Here is an 18,120-nt window from a genome sequence, read left to right as displayed (position 1 = left end):
AGAAACCTGTTGTGAACAGGTTATGCTTGTAAACCTGCTGGTTTATAAAATAAATCTTTCTAGAACTGGAACTCTTCACACTTTTCTGACCTTATAGATTTAAGGAAAGGTTATAATTTGGAGTCATCGCTGACTTGGTAACAGTGAATGGCTCTAGCCCTCAGGTATATTTTGGAGTGGGATGGACCTTGAGGAATTAAAAGGCTTTGCTAGTGATGCAATGCTGCTCCATCAGCTGAAAAGTCTTCAGATATGGGCTGAACAGTGGACTACTTGTCTTTTACCAAAAGGCTCAATCTTGCTGAGTTTGGTCAGCCAACCAGTGATGGAATTTTTGGCCCTATCAATTCAAGAAATCTAAGAGGATTCAATTTGCAGCAGTGAAAGAATACTCATGCAAATGAAATCATGGACCTTCTGAAAGGTTAAAGTAGCAATGTTAACACATTGTTTAAGAAAATAGATATATAATAGCTTTTTAAAAGAAGTTTCAATGAAAACTAGTTAAAAAGAGAAACATTTTAGTCTTTAAAAGGCAAATTTCAATTGCATGAAAGACATTGATATGACATACTTATTTCTTCAATAATATTAGATGAGGCATTACTATAAATACACTATGTCAATATTTAATTTAAAAAAAATCACATCTAATTAGAGATAACAATATGGAGAGATGTAAATAGAAGGGGGTAGTGGAGCTTTCCTCAGGGTGTTAAATTTTAGAAACTGCATATGGTACCATCAGATTAAAACAAATTATCCTAGAAGAATTAACCATTACAAGAAGAGTCCACCTGCTGGTCAGGCTCACCCCTACTTTCTCTCTAAGAAACAGAGGCTGAAGAGTGATACAAAGTCTATATTCCATTCTCCAGGAGACTACCCCTATAATGGAACCGTGGGATCCTAGATTAAAGTCTTTTACTAATACTTTTGATTATGTCTCTTGCAGATATAAAACAGCTAATTAGAGGTCTAATAAGGTTAATGAAAAGATTAATATTGAACCTGTTTATGGTTAATTGCTTTTGTCCTGTAACCACTTAAAATGTGGTTCTTTACCTCTGAATTTAATTCAAAATTCAACTATGATGTGTAAAGTTTTAGAAATCCAGTTCTTTTTCTAATCACTGATCTATTCTTGCTTCAAGGAATTCTGCTAGCCTTGGAAGATGTGACTTGTCATGAGGGAGCTGGGTTTAATATCTTTATACTATCAAGCTATCCTTTAAGGACATTTGGCTTTTTCAAAGTAATCCAAATAGATTTTGGACAAAATATGCCATCTGCATCCAGAAAAAGAACTAAGGGGACCAAATGTAAATCAACACATGCTATGTTTACTTCCTTTTTTTTAATCTCTACCATGATTTTTCTCTTTTGCTCTGATTTTTCTCTCACAACATGATTCATAAAGTAATGTGTATTAACAATAAATAGGGGAAAAAAAGAGAGAGAATGAAGGACAAAAACAACAAAGATTCAATCAAGAGAGAAATTTATATCATGTCAGCCATATTAATACTATTTTACTATGAATGTGCATATGTATACATGTACATGTGTTTACACATACAAATAAATATATCCTTGCTTAACTGTAACCTGCTTTGGGGAGGTAGGGGGGATAAAAGAGAGGGAGAAAGAACAAAACAGAAAATATACAACAGAGATCAAAAGAAAGCAAAGATGGACAGTCATGAATATAATATCTTCTGTTATTATATATGCTTTCTTGAAATGTATATTGTTACATGTTTTCAAGCATCCCCCCCTGATGTTTTGCTCGGCACAAGACAATGTTTTTCCTTTTTCTTATTTTGTATTTAATTTTAAATAAATACAATTCTGAAATAAAAAGGATATTTGATTTTCTATTCATAGAAGTCTGGAGCCACTATCTTGCATATGGACTCAAACAATGAGTTAGTTACAGGAGAGGGCTTTTGCTAGCCTTTCATTCCCAACTAATCATATTATTCCCCATGCCTCAGAGGTCCCTAATCAATTGTGTTGTCCTTAACCCATGATGTTACCTACTCTGCTCTGCTCTTTGTTTTATGCTACCCAAAACCTATAAAAAGGGAACTATCCTTTTACTCAGGGTCTTTGGCTGGAAACGGAAGCAGCTATTGAGTCATCTTATTCTTAGGTTTTATGCCCTGTGAATAAAATATTATCCTGCTTAGTCTACCTTTTTTGTTAAATTTTACTTGGGATATTAACTACCTTTTAACTATGGTAATAAGAACTCACATTCATAAAAAAACTTTCCAGTTTACAAAACACCCTCAGACATCATTTCACATAATTTAACTCAAGTAGGCAGTGCAACTATAATTATTTGCATATTATAGATGTGCAAGCATAACCTCAGAGAGGAAAGCTGCACAGTTAATGTGGACTTGGAGTTTAGAAGATCTGAACTGAATGTCTGCTTTTATATGATTTGTAAGTGATGTGACTCTGGCCAATCATTTGACCTTTTTCAGGCTCAGTTTTCTCAACTGTAAAATGGACACAAAAATAACCCGCCTTAGACACAGTGATGAAGACCAAATGAGATAATGCATGTAAAGCACCACACAGATCTGGAAGAAGCATATAAGTACCAGTTTTTGTTCCTACTAATCACACTGTTTAATTAAGACATTCAGGGATGAGTGGAAACTGAATTATTCCTTACAGAGGATTTCTGCACTACATTTCTGATCTCTATTTCTCTGCCACATATAGCTTGGCAGCTGTTTAACTAAACAGAATTTTCAGACACATCTGTCTGAAGCTTGGCATTTGCTCCACAGAACATTCCAAGACATGATTTTAACCCTGGCCTTGGATTTCCATTTTTACCATCAGTGCTATTAAGCCTGTTCAGTTCCTGACTCAAGACTACTTAAAAGGTAAGAGGAAACAGTGGGGAGACAGTGAAAAGGAAACATTCCAGTTTTTAGCTTAAAATATTAAGCATGCCAAGATGTGAAGTAAATCTGAACTTTAAAGATGCGCTAATGAAAAAAAAAAAAATCTAAGCTACTGGATCAGTTCTTGCCCAGCTTAATATCTCCTTTTTGGGGAGGGACTAATGCTGAGAAGAATGGGTTACACTTACCTTTCCATACTTCTGGGCATAGGATCCTGTGAGAAGAGAATGGAAGATGATGATGGTTTCATCCAAGTCCCAGAGAAACACCCGCTGGGCAAAGAAATCAGGAAAAATAAGAGCAGACACATAAGATCACAGTTTGGGGACATCCAGAATTTTAGACTAAGAAGGGCCCATGGGATTTATTTTGTGGAAATCCTCTCATTTGAGAGATGTGGAAAGCGAGGCCCCAGAGAGTTGAAGTGACTTGTTCAACATCACACAGCAGTTCTGTGGCAATTGGGGACTCCCGGTGAGAGGCAGTGTGGTGCAGTGGAGAGGAATCAAGATTCAGAATCAAGAAGACCTGGGCCTGACTCTGACCTCAGACACTTCCTGGTTGTGTGACACCGGGCAAGTCACTGAACCTCTCAAGGCCTCAGTTTCCTCCTCTGTAAAATGACGGCAGTGGCCCCGGTAGGCTCTGACTCCAGGATGCCTTGCACTCCATCAGGGAGCCCCTTCCCTGAAGCATCAACTCTGCAGGACCCGAGCCAGAAGAAGAGAGGCTCTGCACCTGCTGCTTCAGAGCTGAACACTGTATTTCTGGAACATTTATCGCCATAGAGTAGGCAAATGAAAACCATATTGACAAAGAGTTAGTAGTCCCTAAGATACTGGCTCAAAAGCATCTGCTCTGCTCATGCTGGCTAAAATTCCCCACAAGAAAAGGTGTGGATAGACACCACAAAGCAGCCTCTGATCCCTTGAGGTGCTGGAATCTGGTGGTCACTGCACAGAGAAGCCTCACAAGGATGGAATTCGGGTGAGACTTTGCCTCTGCCATAAGAAGGCACACACGGCCGTTTCTAAGACTCTGTGCCTTCTTCATGAAGCCCTCTTCTCTAGTAGTGCTTTCTTATCAGAATTCACATGACACTTAATGTTGCATCTCACATCTTTATGTAATTAATTTGTATTCTCTAATCCATATTTCATTACCCTGTGAGTTCTAAACCCTCTAACTTCCTATCCAGAGCTTAACATTGAACTGTGACATGGACTAGGGACTATGTCCCCAGTGTCCAGTCTTTGCTCTGCCTAGCTAAATACTCAAATAGACACAATGAGGATGGAAACATGGACACACACGCTGTCTGTCTGTATCTCAGCTCACTATCCAGGTGATGACAGCAAGCAGTGAAGAAAACTAGGGGAGACACAGAGCAGGGGTTTACACACTTCCAGCTCACTGTCTGGGGCCGGCGCAGAGTCAGCTCTTCTTTTGCCCCGGTTCTTGGCTGGTGTGCTTTTTCTCGATTGCTCTTCGGGGTCCTTACTTGGCGTAGCCCGGGACAGAGATGGGCTGGAAGGGTCACCTACAACAGAAACAGAGACATGAATAACCTGCACTCAAAGATGTCAGCAATAGAGTCTGTTCATAAGAGGTCAAGAGAGGTCCCATGAGGAAAGGTGACTGTAAGATGGTTGTGATACTGGCCTTCAAAGAATGGAAATTAAAACAAGTTTGGGGTGTTGCCATATGACCAGCACCTTAGCAAAAGTGGCTCCAAATGACACCAGTCAGTGCTGGTAGTGTTGAGAACAACAGGCACTTCCTCCAGGAAGCCATCAAGCAGTTCAAAGTAAGAAACCAAACCAAAGCACACCCAGGCCCCCAAACCCCCTACCTGAAGACCCAAGAGTCCCTTTCCCGATGTGTCAGTCTCTTAATGAAGAACTAAAGAGAGAGCCACTGAATGAGTGAATTGCATTTAGCAATTGTTTTCTAGGTGCCATGTACTTTGCTAAGCATTGAGGGACATACAGATACAAAAGCAGGACAGGCCTCTCCTTCAAGGAGGTTATTCTTTAAGAAGGGAAAATGCTATGGTCTATTAAAAAATATAACTACAGGAACAGTCTAGTAATTGAAGAGAACAAGCGACAACCTAAACATCCAATGGATGGCAAATGATTGAACAAATCACTGTGTGTTAATTAAATGAAAATAAGAGGCTATGAAGAATAGAAGGATTGAATGAAATAATGTGAAAGTAAGAAAACAACCAGAACAGAATATACACTAAGATTATAGGAAAAAAAACCCCAAACTAAGCTATCTAATCTATACAGGAAAGATAATCAATAAATGAACAGAGGAAAGAAAAGGATTTTTAAAAAATCTCTAATAAGTTGGTAAGGACTTACTGTATGAGAAATTATGTAAATAGCTATAAATGCATGTTTATTTAGTCACTATTTCCTTCCTTTAGTCACTATTCCCTGTGCATAAACACATAGTTTTAATAACATATCCACTAATGAAGATAGAAATCTGATACTGTCATATATATTATTCTGTGATAAGCAAACAAGAGTAAAATGATCAGGATTTGAGTATTGGTGTGATTACCCATTTTGCCCATCACCTCCTTCTTGCTCAAATTCTCCAGTCATACCTTCTGCTTACAGTAGAAAGTCCTGAATCCTGTGTTTGGCATCCAAGACCCTCGACACTCTGGTTCCAAACTACCCCCACTCCTCCCAAACGGGCCTATTCAGAGGCCTCTTGCTATGTCCTCGTATCACTTTAGTGTCACCCCGATGTTCCACCCTCTTCTGTTCCTCCAGCTTCCAGCAGCATCTGGTCTCCGAAGAGCTCCCTGGGAGCCCGGCACCACTTCTCAAGGCTCTTTCTACCATGTGCTGTGTCCAGTCTGTGTCCCTGTTTCATACCTCTGGCACCCTTCCACTCACTCTCATGCTGTCAGCATGAGAACACTAAGTGGTTAGCACAGGAGGCAGTGTGGTACTGAGGGAATAGTGCTAGTTTTGGGATTAAAGGCCTCGAGTTCAAATCTTCTTTGTCACTTACTACCTGGCACCTGCATCTCAGTTTTTGAATTTATAAAATGAGGGACAGGGCCAACTCCAAGGTCCTTTCCAGTCCTATGCTATGGTCTTCAGGTCAGAAAAACAAGAGAAACATTTTACATAGCAGCAAGTCTTATCTTTTAATAGAACTCCTGAACTTGAAAGTGATGCTGGAAATTCGATGATGTTCCTGAGGCCTGCCCCTAACATTCCTGAGGTGTGATGGGAAACAGAACCATCCCTCCAGGTAATCATGTCCAAGTTATCTGAAGCCTAGACAATCTCAACATTCATTTCCATGAGAGAGTAGGAACAAATGCACCTCTATGTTCACATAAAAATTCAAAGAAGCCAAAGTTTAAAATCCACACCTAATCAAAGAATTTCCCAACTTAGCAGTATTTGGAACATAGCAGGAACTCAAGGGCCTGTCGGACTAAGACCATGTGTAAAAGAACTCCCTCTAGCACATCCTCATCCTCTGTGTGGTACCTGCCTATCATTTCCCAGGCCGCCTGGGGCACCGATCTGACAGCAGCCTACTGGCCTCCCTGCGGCCATCTCCAGACTGCCCTGCTTCTGGCTCTAGTCCTGGTGCCCAACGAAACAAGGCCCTTTAGATACTTGAAAATAGCTACGATGTCCTCCCTAAGCCATCTTTTCCAAAAATTTGGTTTCTGTCAGTTCTATATCATGAAGCTCTAAGAACATTTCTCTCTCAAATGTACTAGTTAGATAATGACACAGACATTCTGTGGAAACACAGAATTCAACAGATGACCAGAGAGCACTCCCACAGACACAGGTTTCCATGACCTTCACCACAAACAGCAAGATCCTGAAGCTCCTTCCAGAAAGTTTGCTAACACAATGAACACAGCAAGGGAGCCCAAAAACACTTGTTTGCAAAGGATGCAAAAGAGTTAGACCACTGAATCATGATGCAGAGGAAAAAGATGACATTCCAATGTACCTCTTCCAAGGAAGAAAGGCAACCCATGAATTAGCACTAGATAAATAAAAGCTTCCCATAATTATTAGGAAATACTAGTTAAAAGCAGTGACTTCAAGTGACACAAGGCTTACTCACCAGGAGAAAGTCTCTGTACTGCTGGGGCAGGTGTCATGACACTGGGTTTCTCAGTCTGGTAGGTGGCTGCTGTTAATGTAGGGCTCTCGGTGTCACTAGTGCTCTGGGCTGTGACCCCAAAGCTGGAGCTGGGGTAGCATGCCTGGTACTGACTCTGGCCAAGGATGGTGTATGTAGGATAGTCCTGGAGATCAGAAAAGGGAATTAGGAAGGGACAGACAACATTTACTTCAGGATCTCCATTTTAAAATGATACTCTTCAGAGGAACCACGAAAGTTGTATCTGAAATGTAGCTTTAGTATTGCCAGTTACTATGTAAATATTCAATCTGGATGCTTTCTACAATTCCACAGACACATCTGTCAGTGTCAAATAAGTAGTTAGGTAGTTAACAGAAAAGAAAGCAAACGCTTATCAAACTATTAACAACAAAGTACAGGGCAACAGACGTGGGGCAGGGATACATTCACACATAAGACATAAGCTTCCCCTTATCCCCTCCAAGCTGGATCAAACAGAGAAGAAAGTGAAAAAGACAACATATAAACAGTAAGGGCCATCAGAAGGTGTGTGGAAGGGAAAACATCATGGTAGGCTGGGATGGTCCAGGAAGACTTCAGAGAGGCAATAAAACTTGAACTGGGCTTTAAGAGATAAGGCCTTTTGAGACAGTCAGAGAGGAAGACATAAGGTAGGACTGTCAGCAAACACACAGGCCCAGAAACAAAGGAGGAACACTCACTTGGCCCACCTCCAGAAAGTGAGTGGATAAGCCTGCATTATCTACTAAGGGCTCAGAGGGGCCTGTAGGCAGCCTTCAGTGCTTAGAGGGGTCTGGCCCAAGGCTATAGGCAGCAGGAATAAAGAGATACAATGAGAGAAGATCTTTTAGAAGATTCATCTACTGATTTGTGAAAGAATGATCAGCCCATGGGGTTCAGTAACTTGCTGAGGCGCTATCTGCACCAAAGTCTTTCTACACCCCGGCCCAACAATCTCCCTCTCACATGGGCCATGTTGTGGGTTCTCCACCAGGGTGAGGCAAATGAGGATGAGAGGATGAGAGAAGTCAGGAATATCTGTGTTTTGTGGGAAGGCAGAGGCTAGAGTGGGAAACCCTGTATTTGAAATGCTGGCAGTCCATGAGATAGGTGGCTGTTCTTTTCCCAAGACAGCTCATCTCTCCCTCTGGGCAGGTGTTCTTACTGTCCCCCACAGGCCTCCTCATTTCACTAAATTCCTGTCTTTTCTGGGAAGCCCACCCCTAGCTCATGATCTCTGAACTGGTTCAGGTGTCTGGATGCTTCATCTCCCATTAGACTGTGAAGTCCTTGGGGTAAGGGCTACCTGTGACCCTGCTCTGTATCCTCAGTTCTTAGCTCCATGCCAAGTACATGGAATGAGCTTAATAAATGTTGACTGACTGGTAGAAAGGCAAGAGATATGGGATAGGAAAGGGGGTGGTAGTGGGGAGTCCTTCTGTAGAGAAGGGAGAGCTGTAGCTGCAAAAGAGGATGAAGCTTTTCCTTACATTCTTCCTCTCCTAGGAGGGCCTGCTCCTGCCCAGGCTATTTTGGCTTTATTTTGAATTCGTCCAATGTGTAATTACATACATACATATGGTATTCCTTGATAAAACAGACGCTCCCAGAGAGCGGAGATCATTTCACATTTGTTTTTGAGTCCCAAGGGTCTAACATCTACAAGATTATAGGAGTGCAAAGGTCTAAGAACTGAAGCTCTTAAATTAAGAATCTAAGAAAGGGATGCAGAACAATGGGAAAAAGGTCCATTCAAAAAGTAAGAAAAGAACAAGAGTGGGATTGGGTCACATACACTGAAGGAAGCTTTTTCAAGACAGATTGGGTGGCAGGGGAGAGACAGGGCCACTAGCATCAAATGTTGTAGAGAAGACAAGAGTGAAGACTGAAATCACTGTTAACTTCTGAGAGAATAATCTCAGTAGATCAGTGAGGACCAAAGTAGGGTGGGATAGTGGCAATGGAAACTACAGAGGAACCTACTAAGTCTTTTTGGGAAAGGAAGGAGAGATAAAGGAGGCAACTCTGTGAGGGTGGATGAGCAGGGAGTAGACAGTAGGGCCTTTCTGCTGCTGATAGTCAGGGATGCTCTCCATAGCTATACAACCACAGGTATATGGGGAGTGGAGGGTGGGGATGTTACAAAGATTTGGGGCTGGGAGTGAGAATAAGTATATATTTGAAGTCAGAAAGGAAAGAATGGGTGGAGAAGAAAAGTACCCTGGATTAGTGAATAGGAACGGAGATAGCCAATTACCTGGTTTGAGATGCTGGCAACTGCTGATGCTGGAATATTGGCAATTGTGGATGAAGAGGAGATCAGGCTGGCATTGGTACTTGAAGCTGCAAGATTCAGAGTGTCAAAAGATATTAGCATGTGATTATGCAGCTTTGAAAGGCCAGAAGAGGCTGCAAATGCATTAAGTGTGTAGAGCAACAGGGAGCAGGCTACACATTTTGGCAAAAGAAGGCTGCAATAGGTTCAATACTATCAGGATCAAAGACAGATAAGCTTTGTTTCTATACACTACTTCCCAGATCAGACCAGACATCTGATTATTAATAGAAGACCCCTAAACTCTCCCTGATTCAGGAAGCTTTCAAGTTCCCAAGGCAGCACACACAATATATACTCATGATAACAATGGTACAAGTTAAACACACATATAACCCAATCACTCCAGCCCATCATCTCTGGCTGCTGGAGAATGAATTACTTGTAATATAACTTGCTAAGATAAGTCAACAGAAACCTAGAAAATCTCTGATAAATTCATGTGTGTGTAAGGGCTACTTGGTTGGTTCCATTGTCCCCAAATCCCGTCATTCTTGAAGTGCCTGAGGATAAGGCACTGTGCTTTAATGTCCTAAAACACAATATCATCCCGGCATGTAATAAGTCCTTTATAAATCTTTGTTGGAACAACTCAAAATAACAACTTAAACCCAAATTATTCAACCTAACAGACAATTAAGGAACAAATAAATGAACAAAAAAACATTTAATAAGTAAGTGCTTACTATGGATTGGGGCAAAGCGATAAGTCAGAAATATAATATAGATAGCAACAACAGAAATACAATATGAAAAATAAGACAGTCCTTGCCTACAAGAAGCTTACATTTCAATAGGAGAAAACACAAATGGGGGAATTGTGGTGACGATATTCTGGTCTTAGGACCTCTGTTTACTGTTCCCAGCCTAAGACAGGACAGAAGAGGAGAGGCATGGAAGCAAAATAGCTGGAGTAAGATAGGGCAGGTATAGAATGGGCTAAATATGCTGTACTCCCATCAAGCATGTCTCCAAGCTAGAAGCTAAAAAGAGGGTAACATTTATTCTGACTTGGAATAAAGGAACTTGCTAATCAACCCAGAGAAATGCAAAAAAGATGATTTTTCCGGTTCCAAGGCAGAGGTTCTAGAACGTGCAAGTTTTTGAGACATGCTGACATATACCAGAAAATTCTCTTCACTGTCCTTACCATTACATAAATCACACCACAAAATCTGTTGGTTTGGGGATTAAGTGAATGCTTTCCAGAAATCATAATATCTCCAAAATTAAATGTCAAAAAGAGAGAGAGAGAGAGAGAGAGAGGGAGAGAGAGAGAGAGAGAGAGAGAGAGAGAGAGAGAGAGAAAGAAAACTTGGTATCTCCCTAGAAATCCCTAGTTTTCCAATTTATGATTCTACAACTTCAGATATGCAAGCTTCTCCTTTTCCTTCCTCTTTTTCACAAGTGTCAAAGTGAGTCCCAGCTCAACATGTTATACACATCAAAAGGCTTCACCATTAAGAGAATTAAAATAGTTGAAGATTACTTTTCAACAGTCATGAAACATGGCAAAGGGATCAATCCTAAAGAAAAATTTTCAAAAAATAGCAGGGCAGATGAAGAGGTAACAAAAACTTCAACCATTCAAACGTGAAAATGATAAATGTCCAATTCTGTCCCTAAAACAAAGGCCAACATGATTACCTTAAATACATTTTTTTAAGTAATTGAATGTGAACAAGATTATACAGTTAGGCATGTTAATAAGATTAGATAGGAATACCTAAAGTTTATGAAGAAGAAAATAAGGAAAGAATGTGACTTGCTAAATATCACACAACGACATCACTCTCATCATGAATTCCCCAAAATGCTGAGGACTAGGCTAATCATCAGGTCCTAGAACCTTTGTACTGACATTTTTTTGTTTAATTGTTTTTCAGTTATACCTGACTCTTTGTGACCCCATTGGGGATTTTCTTGGGAAATATATTGAAATGGTTTGTCATTTCCTTCGCCAGCTCACTTGACAGATGAGGAAACTGAGGCAAACAGAGTTATGTGATTTTCCCAAGGTCACACAGTTAGTGAATGTCTAAGACCAGATTTGAATTCAGGAAGATAAGTCTTTCTGACTCCAGAGTCTGATGTTTTCAGAATGCCAGGACAATAGAACTCATTTTCCTCTGCAGTATTCTTCATTCAAATGCTCTCATTTTGGGGGCTTTTTTGCTTTGGGTATTGGTACCCAATATAGCCCATAGTTCTCTCAGGTTATTTCAAATGTTCTTTTTTCTTTTAAATAGAGATGAACAGATTTATACTTGAACTGTCTACTACCTTCCTCTAAAGTGGCTTCATGACTCACTGAGCCTTGACTAGTATCATAGCCAAGATGACAGTAGCAAGAAGCGGGTGCCCCATTCCTGTTAAGAGCCTCACTACAGCTTTTTCTACTTCCTGGATGCACAAGAAAGGGTAATTAAGAACATAAGATGGAATCTAGCAAGGAAGAGCCACTCACCTGGCTTACTACCCTCTAATTTCAGGGCCAGTGAAATCAAACTGGGGAATGAAAAGAACAGAGGAAAATTCCATTGATCTTGACAGGAACTCATCATGTTTTCTATTTCTGTAGCCCAGTTAGCAGATAAGCTAAGTGGAGATTAAGCCAGGTATGATAATGCCTTATAAATTAAACATAGCAGTAAAGACTTTTGTCTTACAAAATACAGGAGCATACTAGGAGTAAGTAATAAGCAATGACTCTTCTGTTCACATAATCATGAAAGTTTAAAGTGAAAGGGACAAATTTAGTACTATGGAAGGGGCCCCAATTGTAAAGTCAGAGAATATGGATGTAAGATTCTGTTATTTACCAGACTCTGGGCAAGTCACTTCATTTCATCTGCAAAAGGAGGAGTTCAAATAGATAATGTGTAAAGCTCCTCCCAAGTTTGGGGTCTATGACCCTCAGATCTCATGAGTTACTGAAAGGAACACAGAATTTAAGTGCTTAATTTTATAGATTAGGAAATTGAGGCACAGAGAGAGGAAATGCCTGAAACCTCATTAGAGAGCTAGGATATGACCAAAATTAGCAATAAAACAAATACATGTAAAAAGTTAACCTCAATAATCATATTCCATACTTTAAATTTCTCCAAGTGGGAGTTTCCATAGTAATAGGCAATAGCTCCCAGCTAGCTAATTTCACTGGACAGAGAAAATAGGTTAGGCTTAATCAACAACTACATTCTGTGAAATCATGACTCTTATCCTACTGAAAGAGATGATATCTCAGTGAAAAAAGAAATCCCTGGTAGGTTGGTAACACTAGATAACAGGAATGATAGCTGAATCACTCATTCCCTACAAAAAGCTTGTTTAGAGGACTCCCTTGTTTCTAAGAACATTTAACAAAGTAATAGATGAAAAAACTGAATGGAATGTTCAGGGCATCCCTAAGGATAAGAAAAGTTACCATTCTCCAAAGGTTAACTTCAGGAGCAAGAAGCAAAAGAATTTAATGAATTGGTTCAGAGAGACAGACATCAATTCACTCTAACCAAGCAGCAAAGCCAAGACTAGATGTGGCCTCAAAATTTATTACAAAGGACAACTAGGTGGCGCAGTGGATAGAGCACCAGCCCTGAATTCAGGATGACCCCAGTTCAAATCTGACCTCAGACACTTAATACTTCCTAGCTGTGTGACCCTGGGCAAGTCACTTAACAACCCAGCCTCAGAAAAAAAAGAGAGAGAGAGAGAGAGAGAGGGGAGGGGTGGCCAAAAACTCACAATTAATGAACTCTATAGCTAATATGATGTTGAACTCCTTGCAACTTAGCTAAGTTAATTCTCAAATGAAGAATGGCCTTTGTCATATCCCGTGATCTACTATTAGTTTTAGAATCCTTTCTTCTGTCTTCTATCCTAATAAATCTGATGTAGTTTTTTTTCCCCATTTCTTTTTTTTTTCTTTAGGAAATTATTGAAGTTAATTAGAACAATGAAGAAATGAAGCATAAACTGGATAAAATTTCTTGGGCATCAGAGTGAAAGTTTAGGTGTGAGGGGCAGCTAGGTGGCGCAGTGGATAGAACACTAGCCTTGAATTCAGGAGGACCCGAGTTCAAATCAAATCTCAGACACTTAACACTTCCTAGCTGTGTGACCTTGGGCAAGTCCCTTAACCCCAGCCTGGGGGAGGGGGGGAAAGTTTAGACGTGTTAGGGCTCAACATATTTGCTTTAAATTTAGGAAGTAGCTCCCCAATTTAAGAGCTAGATGAAATTCAGCACTGAATCTGCATCCTCAAAGACCTATTAAATAGAGGACATTGGGAAAGATCCTCTCCTAGGAAGGACTCTTCCTTCTCCCCTCAAGCCAAGGGAGCAAAACTGAAGCTGGAACTAACCTCTGTTCCTCTCACAGGGTCGAAGTCAAGCATTATGATGGGCTTCCTTTCTAGTTCTTAAGATAAAATTTGAAAACAGAGAAGCAACTTGGAGACAATGTAAAGAGACCTGCTGAAATTCTGTGGTTAACTGGCCTTGAAGTTACCAAGTCCTCTGATGACATTCTCAGGCAAATGCCAGCGCCTGGCACTCCCCTACTCTTCATCCAATACAACTTGTTCACTTTACACATGTCTATACTGAGGCCCAGGAAGATCAAGGATGTTTGTCAGAAGCACAAAGCTGGTGAATGGCTCCTAATCTTACATTCTCTTGCTAAAACCATGCTGCAACTATCCTTCCTGAACATGGGCACACAGCATTAGTGTGGCGGTCTGTGGTAGTGGTGACTATAAACAGTGTGCCAGAAGCAGCTCACCCTGGCTGGCAGAAGCCACTGTTAATCTTTAGTTGGAGCATTTACATTTCAGAAATTAACAAATGCAGCAAATCAGGGCATGTTAATAATGCAGATTGAACTTAAAAGTGTGTTGTGCATGCCGCATTTCTCCCAGGAAGACTGTTGGTAAAACATATGCCAGCCCAATCCTAGCTATAAATCACAAAACATTCCACACCTCCTGCCTCCCCAGAGAAATCTTTCATACTGACAACCTCACCTTGTTCTAGATCACAAAGTACATTTCTCCATCCTAGCTTGCAGCACTGCTAAGATCCTGTGTTTAGCCTTTCTACACACCAACATGCACATGAGCATGCTTTTAGCTCTACTGTGGTAGCTCACAAGGCCATAAGCAGAATGCATGATACAACTGACATTCCAAGAGCTAAGCTACAGTGCTATTTGGGTGGGGAGGGACTGGGGTCTGCCTTGGCTCACCAAACACAGAAAGCATGCACAAATTCATATTGCTCCCCTCCTACTTAAGGATGCAGAGCTTCCCCGTTCATTTGGAGAAATATGGAGACGTAAAAAACAAAACAAAACAAAAATAACAAAACCATGCCTCTTTACCTTGAATGGGATAAGAGTAATGTGCTGGGCTTGGCTGGCCTGTGGTTAGCCCTGTAGTGCAGGTAAGAACACTGTGTTGACTTGGAGCTGGAGTCTGAATTAAACCACTTTCAGGTTTCATACCTGGCCACAATGCACCTGGATCAGATAAATTGGACCAATTACAAATGAGATACCAGGACCAAAGGCAGGTTTGTTGCCTGAAAACGACAGCCAGTTGGTCTATGTTATAGAACAGGGTTAAAGCTGCTTATAAGAGAAAACTGTTGATCCAAGTTAATTATATTCAACTAATAAATAAATGTACATATTATCAGAATGAGGTAAGAAAGAACACAGACAAGACATTATTATCTTGTTAAAGCCAAGAGTCTTAAATGGCCACATCGGCTCACTTCAACTCTCTGGGGAAATTGATCAGTGTTCAAAGGGGAAGGGAAGGCCAAAATGGCGCCTGGCTCCAAGTCCAGAGAGGCTGTTAGTCTCTAATTATTTTGGACGACATGCTAGTCTCTGCACCATCTCTGTTACCAAGGATACCTCTCATATTTTTGTCAGTGCCCAAGGGGATTCACATAACTGTCCTGTCCAGGGATAAGAAATACTTATCCCTTAGGCAAATTAAAAAGAAAAACTATATTTTACCTACTTGGGGGTGGAGATCATTCTAAAATATAACATCTACATCACTACGTCTTCTTAAAAAGTACCTTAAACAGAATTAAGTCCCTTCCAGAGTAACCAGTAAAATAATGACTGCCCTACAATAAAGTGATAGTCTCAGAGGCTGCTGCCCGTCCTTCCACTCAACAGTTCCAGAGTCTTGTCTGTGTATCTGCTTCTTTCATCTGTTCAGTTGTAACAGTTGTTGCTTCTTAATGTGGCCACAGCTGCCCCACTCTCAAAATCTTCAAAAACCTCAATAAGGGGTGGAGGTGACCCTGGAGTCTCAAAGGTTAGGTCAGGGGAGTTATTATAAGCTCCAAGACCAAGCTGGAAAGGCTTTGAATATAGGCCTGGCAATGACTATCTCTGGGGTCTCAGGAATGGCTCAAATGGAATTTACAAAAGGTTTTTATCCCCAAATTGGTCATTAGCTATAGACACAGAAACTCAAGGGAGATCACTAGCAAGACGTGGAGGAACTATGCTTTGGATGAAATCACAGATTATTTGAAATACTTAAGTAATCTGTGGTTAAAGAAACCAGATCTAGAACTATTTCTTTCAAACAGGATAGAAAAGCTGTTAGGGGTCATCACTGGCTCTCCTATTAATTGCTGGGCATGGATTTTGCAACTACCCTTTTTAGTGCTCACAGGCTTGTATGCTTCTTTCCTAAATTGGTTTTTTTTTTTTGATGGTTGAAAAGTCCATAGTATTCAAAAATGTAGTTCAGAGCAGAATTGTGAGTAAGAAACATGAAATCTATGTCAAGGTCAAGGCAGCAAAGTAGTACAGTATAGAGCATTGGGACTCTTAATCACTTACTAGCTGTGTTTTTTACTTCCTGGGCAAGTCACTTAATTCTTTCTACCTCAGTTTCCTCATATGTGAAATGGGATTAATAACAACACAGCAATCACCTTTCATTGCTGTTATAAGAATAAAATGAGATATTTGTAAACTACTTAGAATGTGCCTGGCACATATAGGCATAAGATGTGCTTATTCTCTCCCTTAAACTCCAATACTAATTTAGTCTATGTACCTCTAAACCAAAGAAGATTTGCTAACAGTGGAAAAACTTAATTGAGTCAGAAGGCTTTAATCTTGCTAATTCTGAAAGTTTGCTATCAGATTTGTTTAATACAACTTTAAGAAGTAAATGGGAGGGCAGCTAGGTGGTGCAGTGGATAGAGTACCAGACTTGAAGCCTGAAGACCCTGAGTTCAAATTTGACCTCACACACTTAACACTTCCTGGCTCTGTGACCCTGGGCAAGTCACTTAACCCCAATTGCCTCAGGAAAAAAAAAAAAAGTAAATGGGGAAATTTCAATAATGAAAACAGTGAATGCTTTATGCAAGTTATGAGGACATAAAAACAATACTCTGATGTTCTGAGTTGATTTGGGAAGACTAAAGAAAAGCATCCCTAAGCTAGATAACAAGAACTTCCCCTATAACAGGGCAAAACATTTCCTTTTTTGAAGTATTTATGAGATACCTAAAATATCCTAGCCCTACTACAGTTATTATGACATTCTGTTACTTTTTATACCTATCATCATGCTCTCTTTTAATAAGGTTTAACCTCCCCTCAGCAATATTTGTACAAAGATATTCTTATGACCAGAGAATGTTAGAACTTCAGAATCATCTAGTATAATATTTTCATTTTACAAATGAGGAAACCAAGGTAGGGGCAGGCAGAGAGCCTTACACGGTGGAGGAGCTGGAATTAGGACGCAGGTCCTTCCAACTCATGGTTGTATGTACTATGCACTAATACCATATGGTCTTCAGCCACCACCTTCTAATTTTCTGAAATTTTATTTTGTACATTGCTTACTAATGTGCTAAAAAAAAAAAAAAAACCCAGATGGTTTCAAACCAATGTATGTATACTCCTTGGAAACCAAAGCTTCTTACAAATTGCCTCTGGGCTCCTAGGCAGCAGTATCCTTTCTAATCATCAACACTCTATCATCACCTCTCTCCCTCTTTCCCTCCTCCTTTCTTTCCTCTCTCTCTATCTGCGTGTTGTGAAATGTCTCCCTCCCCAAAAAAACACACACAAATGTAACATCATTGAAATAGATCCTTAATGAGGATTAGTTTAGTCAATAACTGAAGAGTGCTTCAATGCTTTAAAACATGGAGCAAGTGAGCTCATTTTGTCTCTGTTGACTCAGCAGATCTCAGAATGAACTATTATTTGATTAAACATTAAATTATTTAAGAAAAAGCAAAATGGTAATAAGCAACCAATATGGCCATGGGAAAAAAATCAGGTCCCCTTTCTTTATATATTCCTCAAATGAAACTGAAAAGCACTGTCCCTTATTTCCTGCTCTTACATGTCAGAGATGACACACTCTCTTCATCCCCTTCAAAGGAGATCATCTAACTACCACTTGCATCAGTGAGAGAATCTTCTCCATTTTAGATCCACCACTGAAAACCCATGACTACTCTCTATGGTGGTCAACAATAGAGGCAAGTACCTCTGACCACTATCCATGTTTCAGACAGATTTTTTTTTTAAACAATCCTATGACTGTTTAGAACAAAGAGAGATTGAACTGAGACCATTAGTAAGAATTACAATTTTTGAAAATGAACCAAAAATAAGGTAGGTATTACT

General features: G+C 40.2%; 1 protein-coding gene across 3 annotated transcripts in view; it reads right to left on the bottom strand.

Annotated features, from left to right (window-relative positions):
• The window catches only part of EYA3 (EYA transcriptional coactivator and phosphatase 3), an 88,766-nt gene that overhangs the window by 19,956 nt on the left and 50,690 nt on the right, over window positions 1-18,120 (bottom strand). For 2 of the 3 annotated variants that reach the window (XM_074305626.1, XM_074305625.1), the window contains exons 7-11: window positions 14,812-14,949; window positions 9,355-9,440; window positions 7,056-7,239; window positions 4,331-4,467; window positions 3,116-3,199 (exon numbers count right to left, since the gene is read on the bottom strand). In XM_074305626.1, the coding sequence (XP_074161727.1) occupies window positions 3,116-3,199; window positions 4,331-4,467; window positions 7,056-7,239; window positions 9,355-9,440; window positions 14,812-14,949 (629 nt within the window). The remainder of the gene's footprint in view (window positions 1-3,115; window positions 3,200-4,330; window positions 4,468-7,055; window positions 7,240-9,354; window positions 9,441-14,811; window positions 14,950-18,120) is intronic. The other variant, XM_074305627.1, reaches the window with a different exon arrangement.

The sequence above is a fragment of the Sminthopsis crassicaudata genome, chromosome 3, assembly GCF_048593235.1.
Source record: "Sminthopsis crassicaudata isolate SCR6 chromosome 3, ASM4859323v1, whole genome shotgun sequence".
NCBI lineage: Eukaryota > Metazoa > Chordata > Mammalia > Dasyuromorphia > Dasyuridae > Sminthopsis > Sminthopsis crassicaudata.
This window is presented reverse-complemented; position numbering and strand designations above follow the sequence as displayed.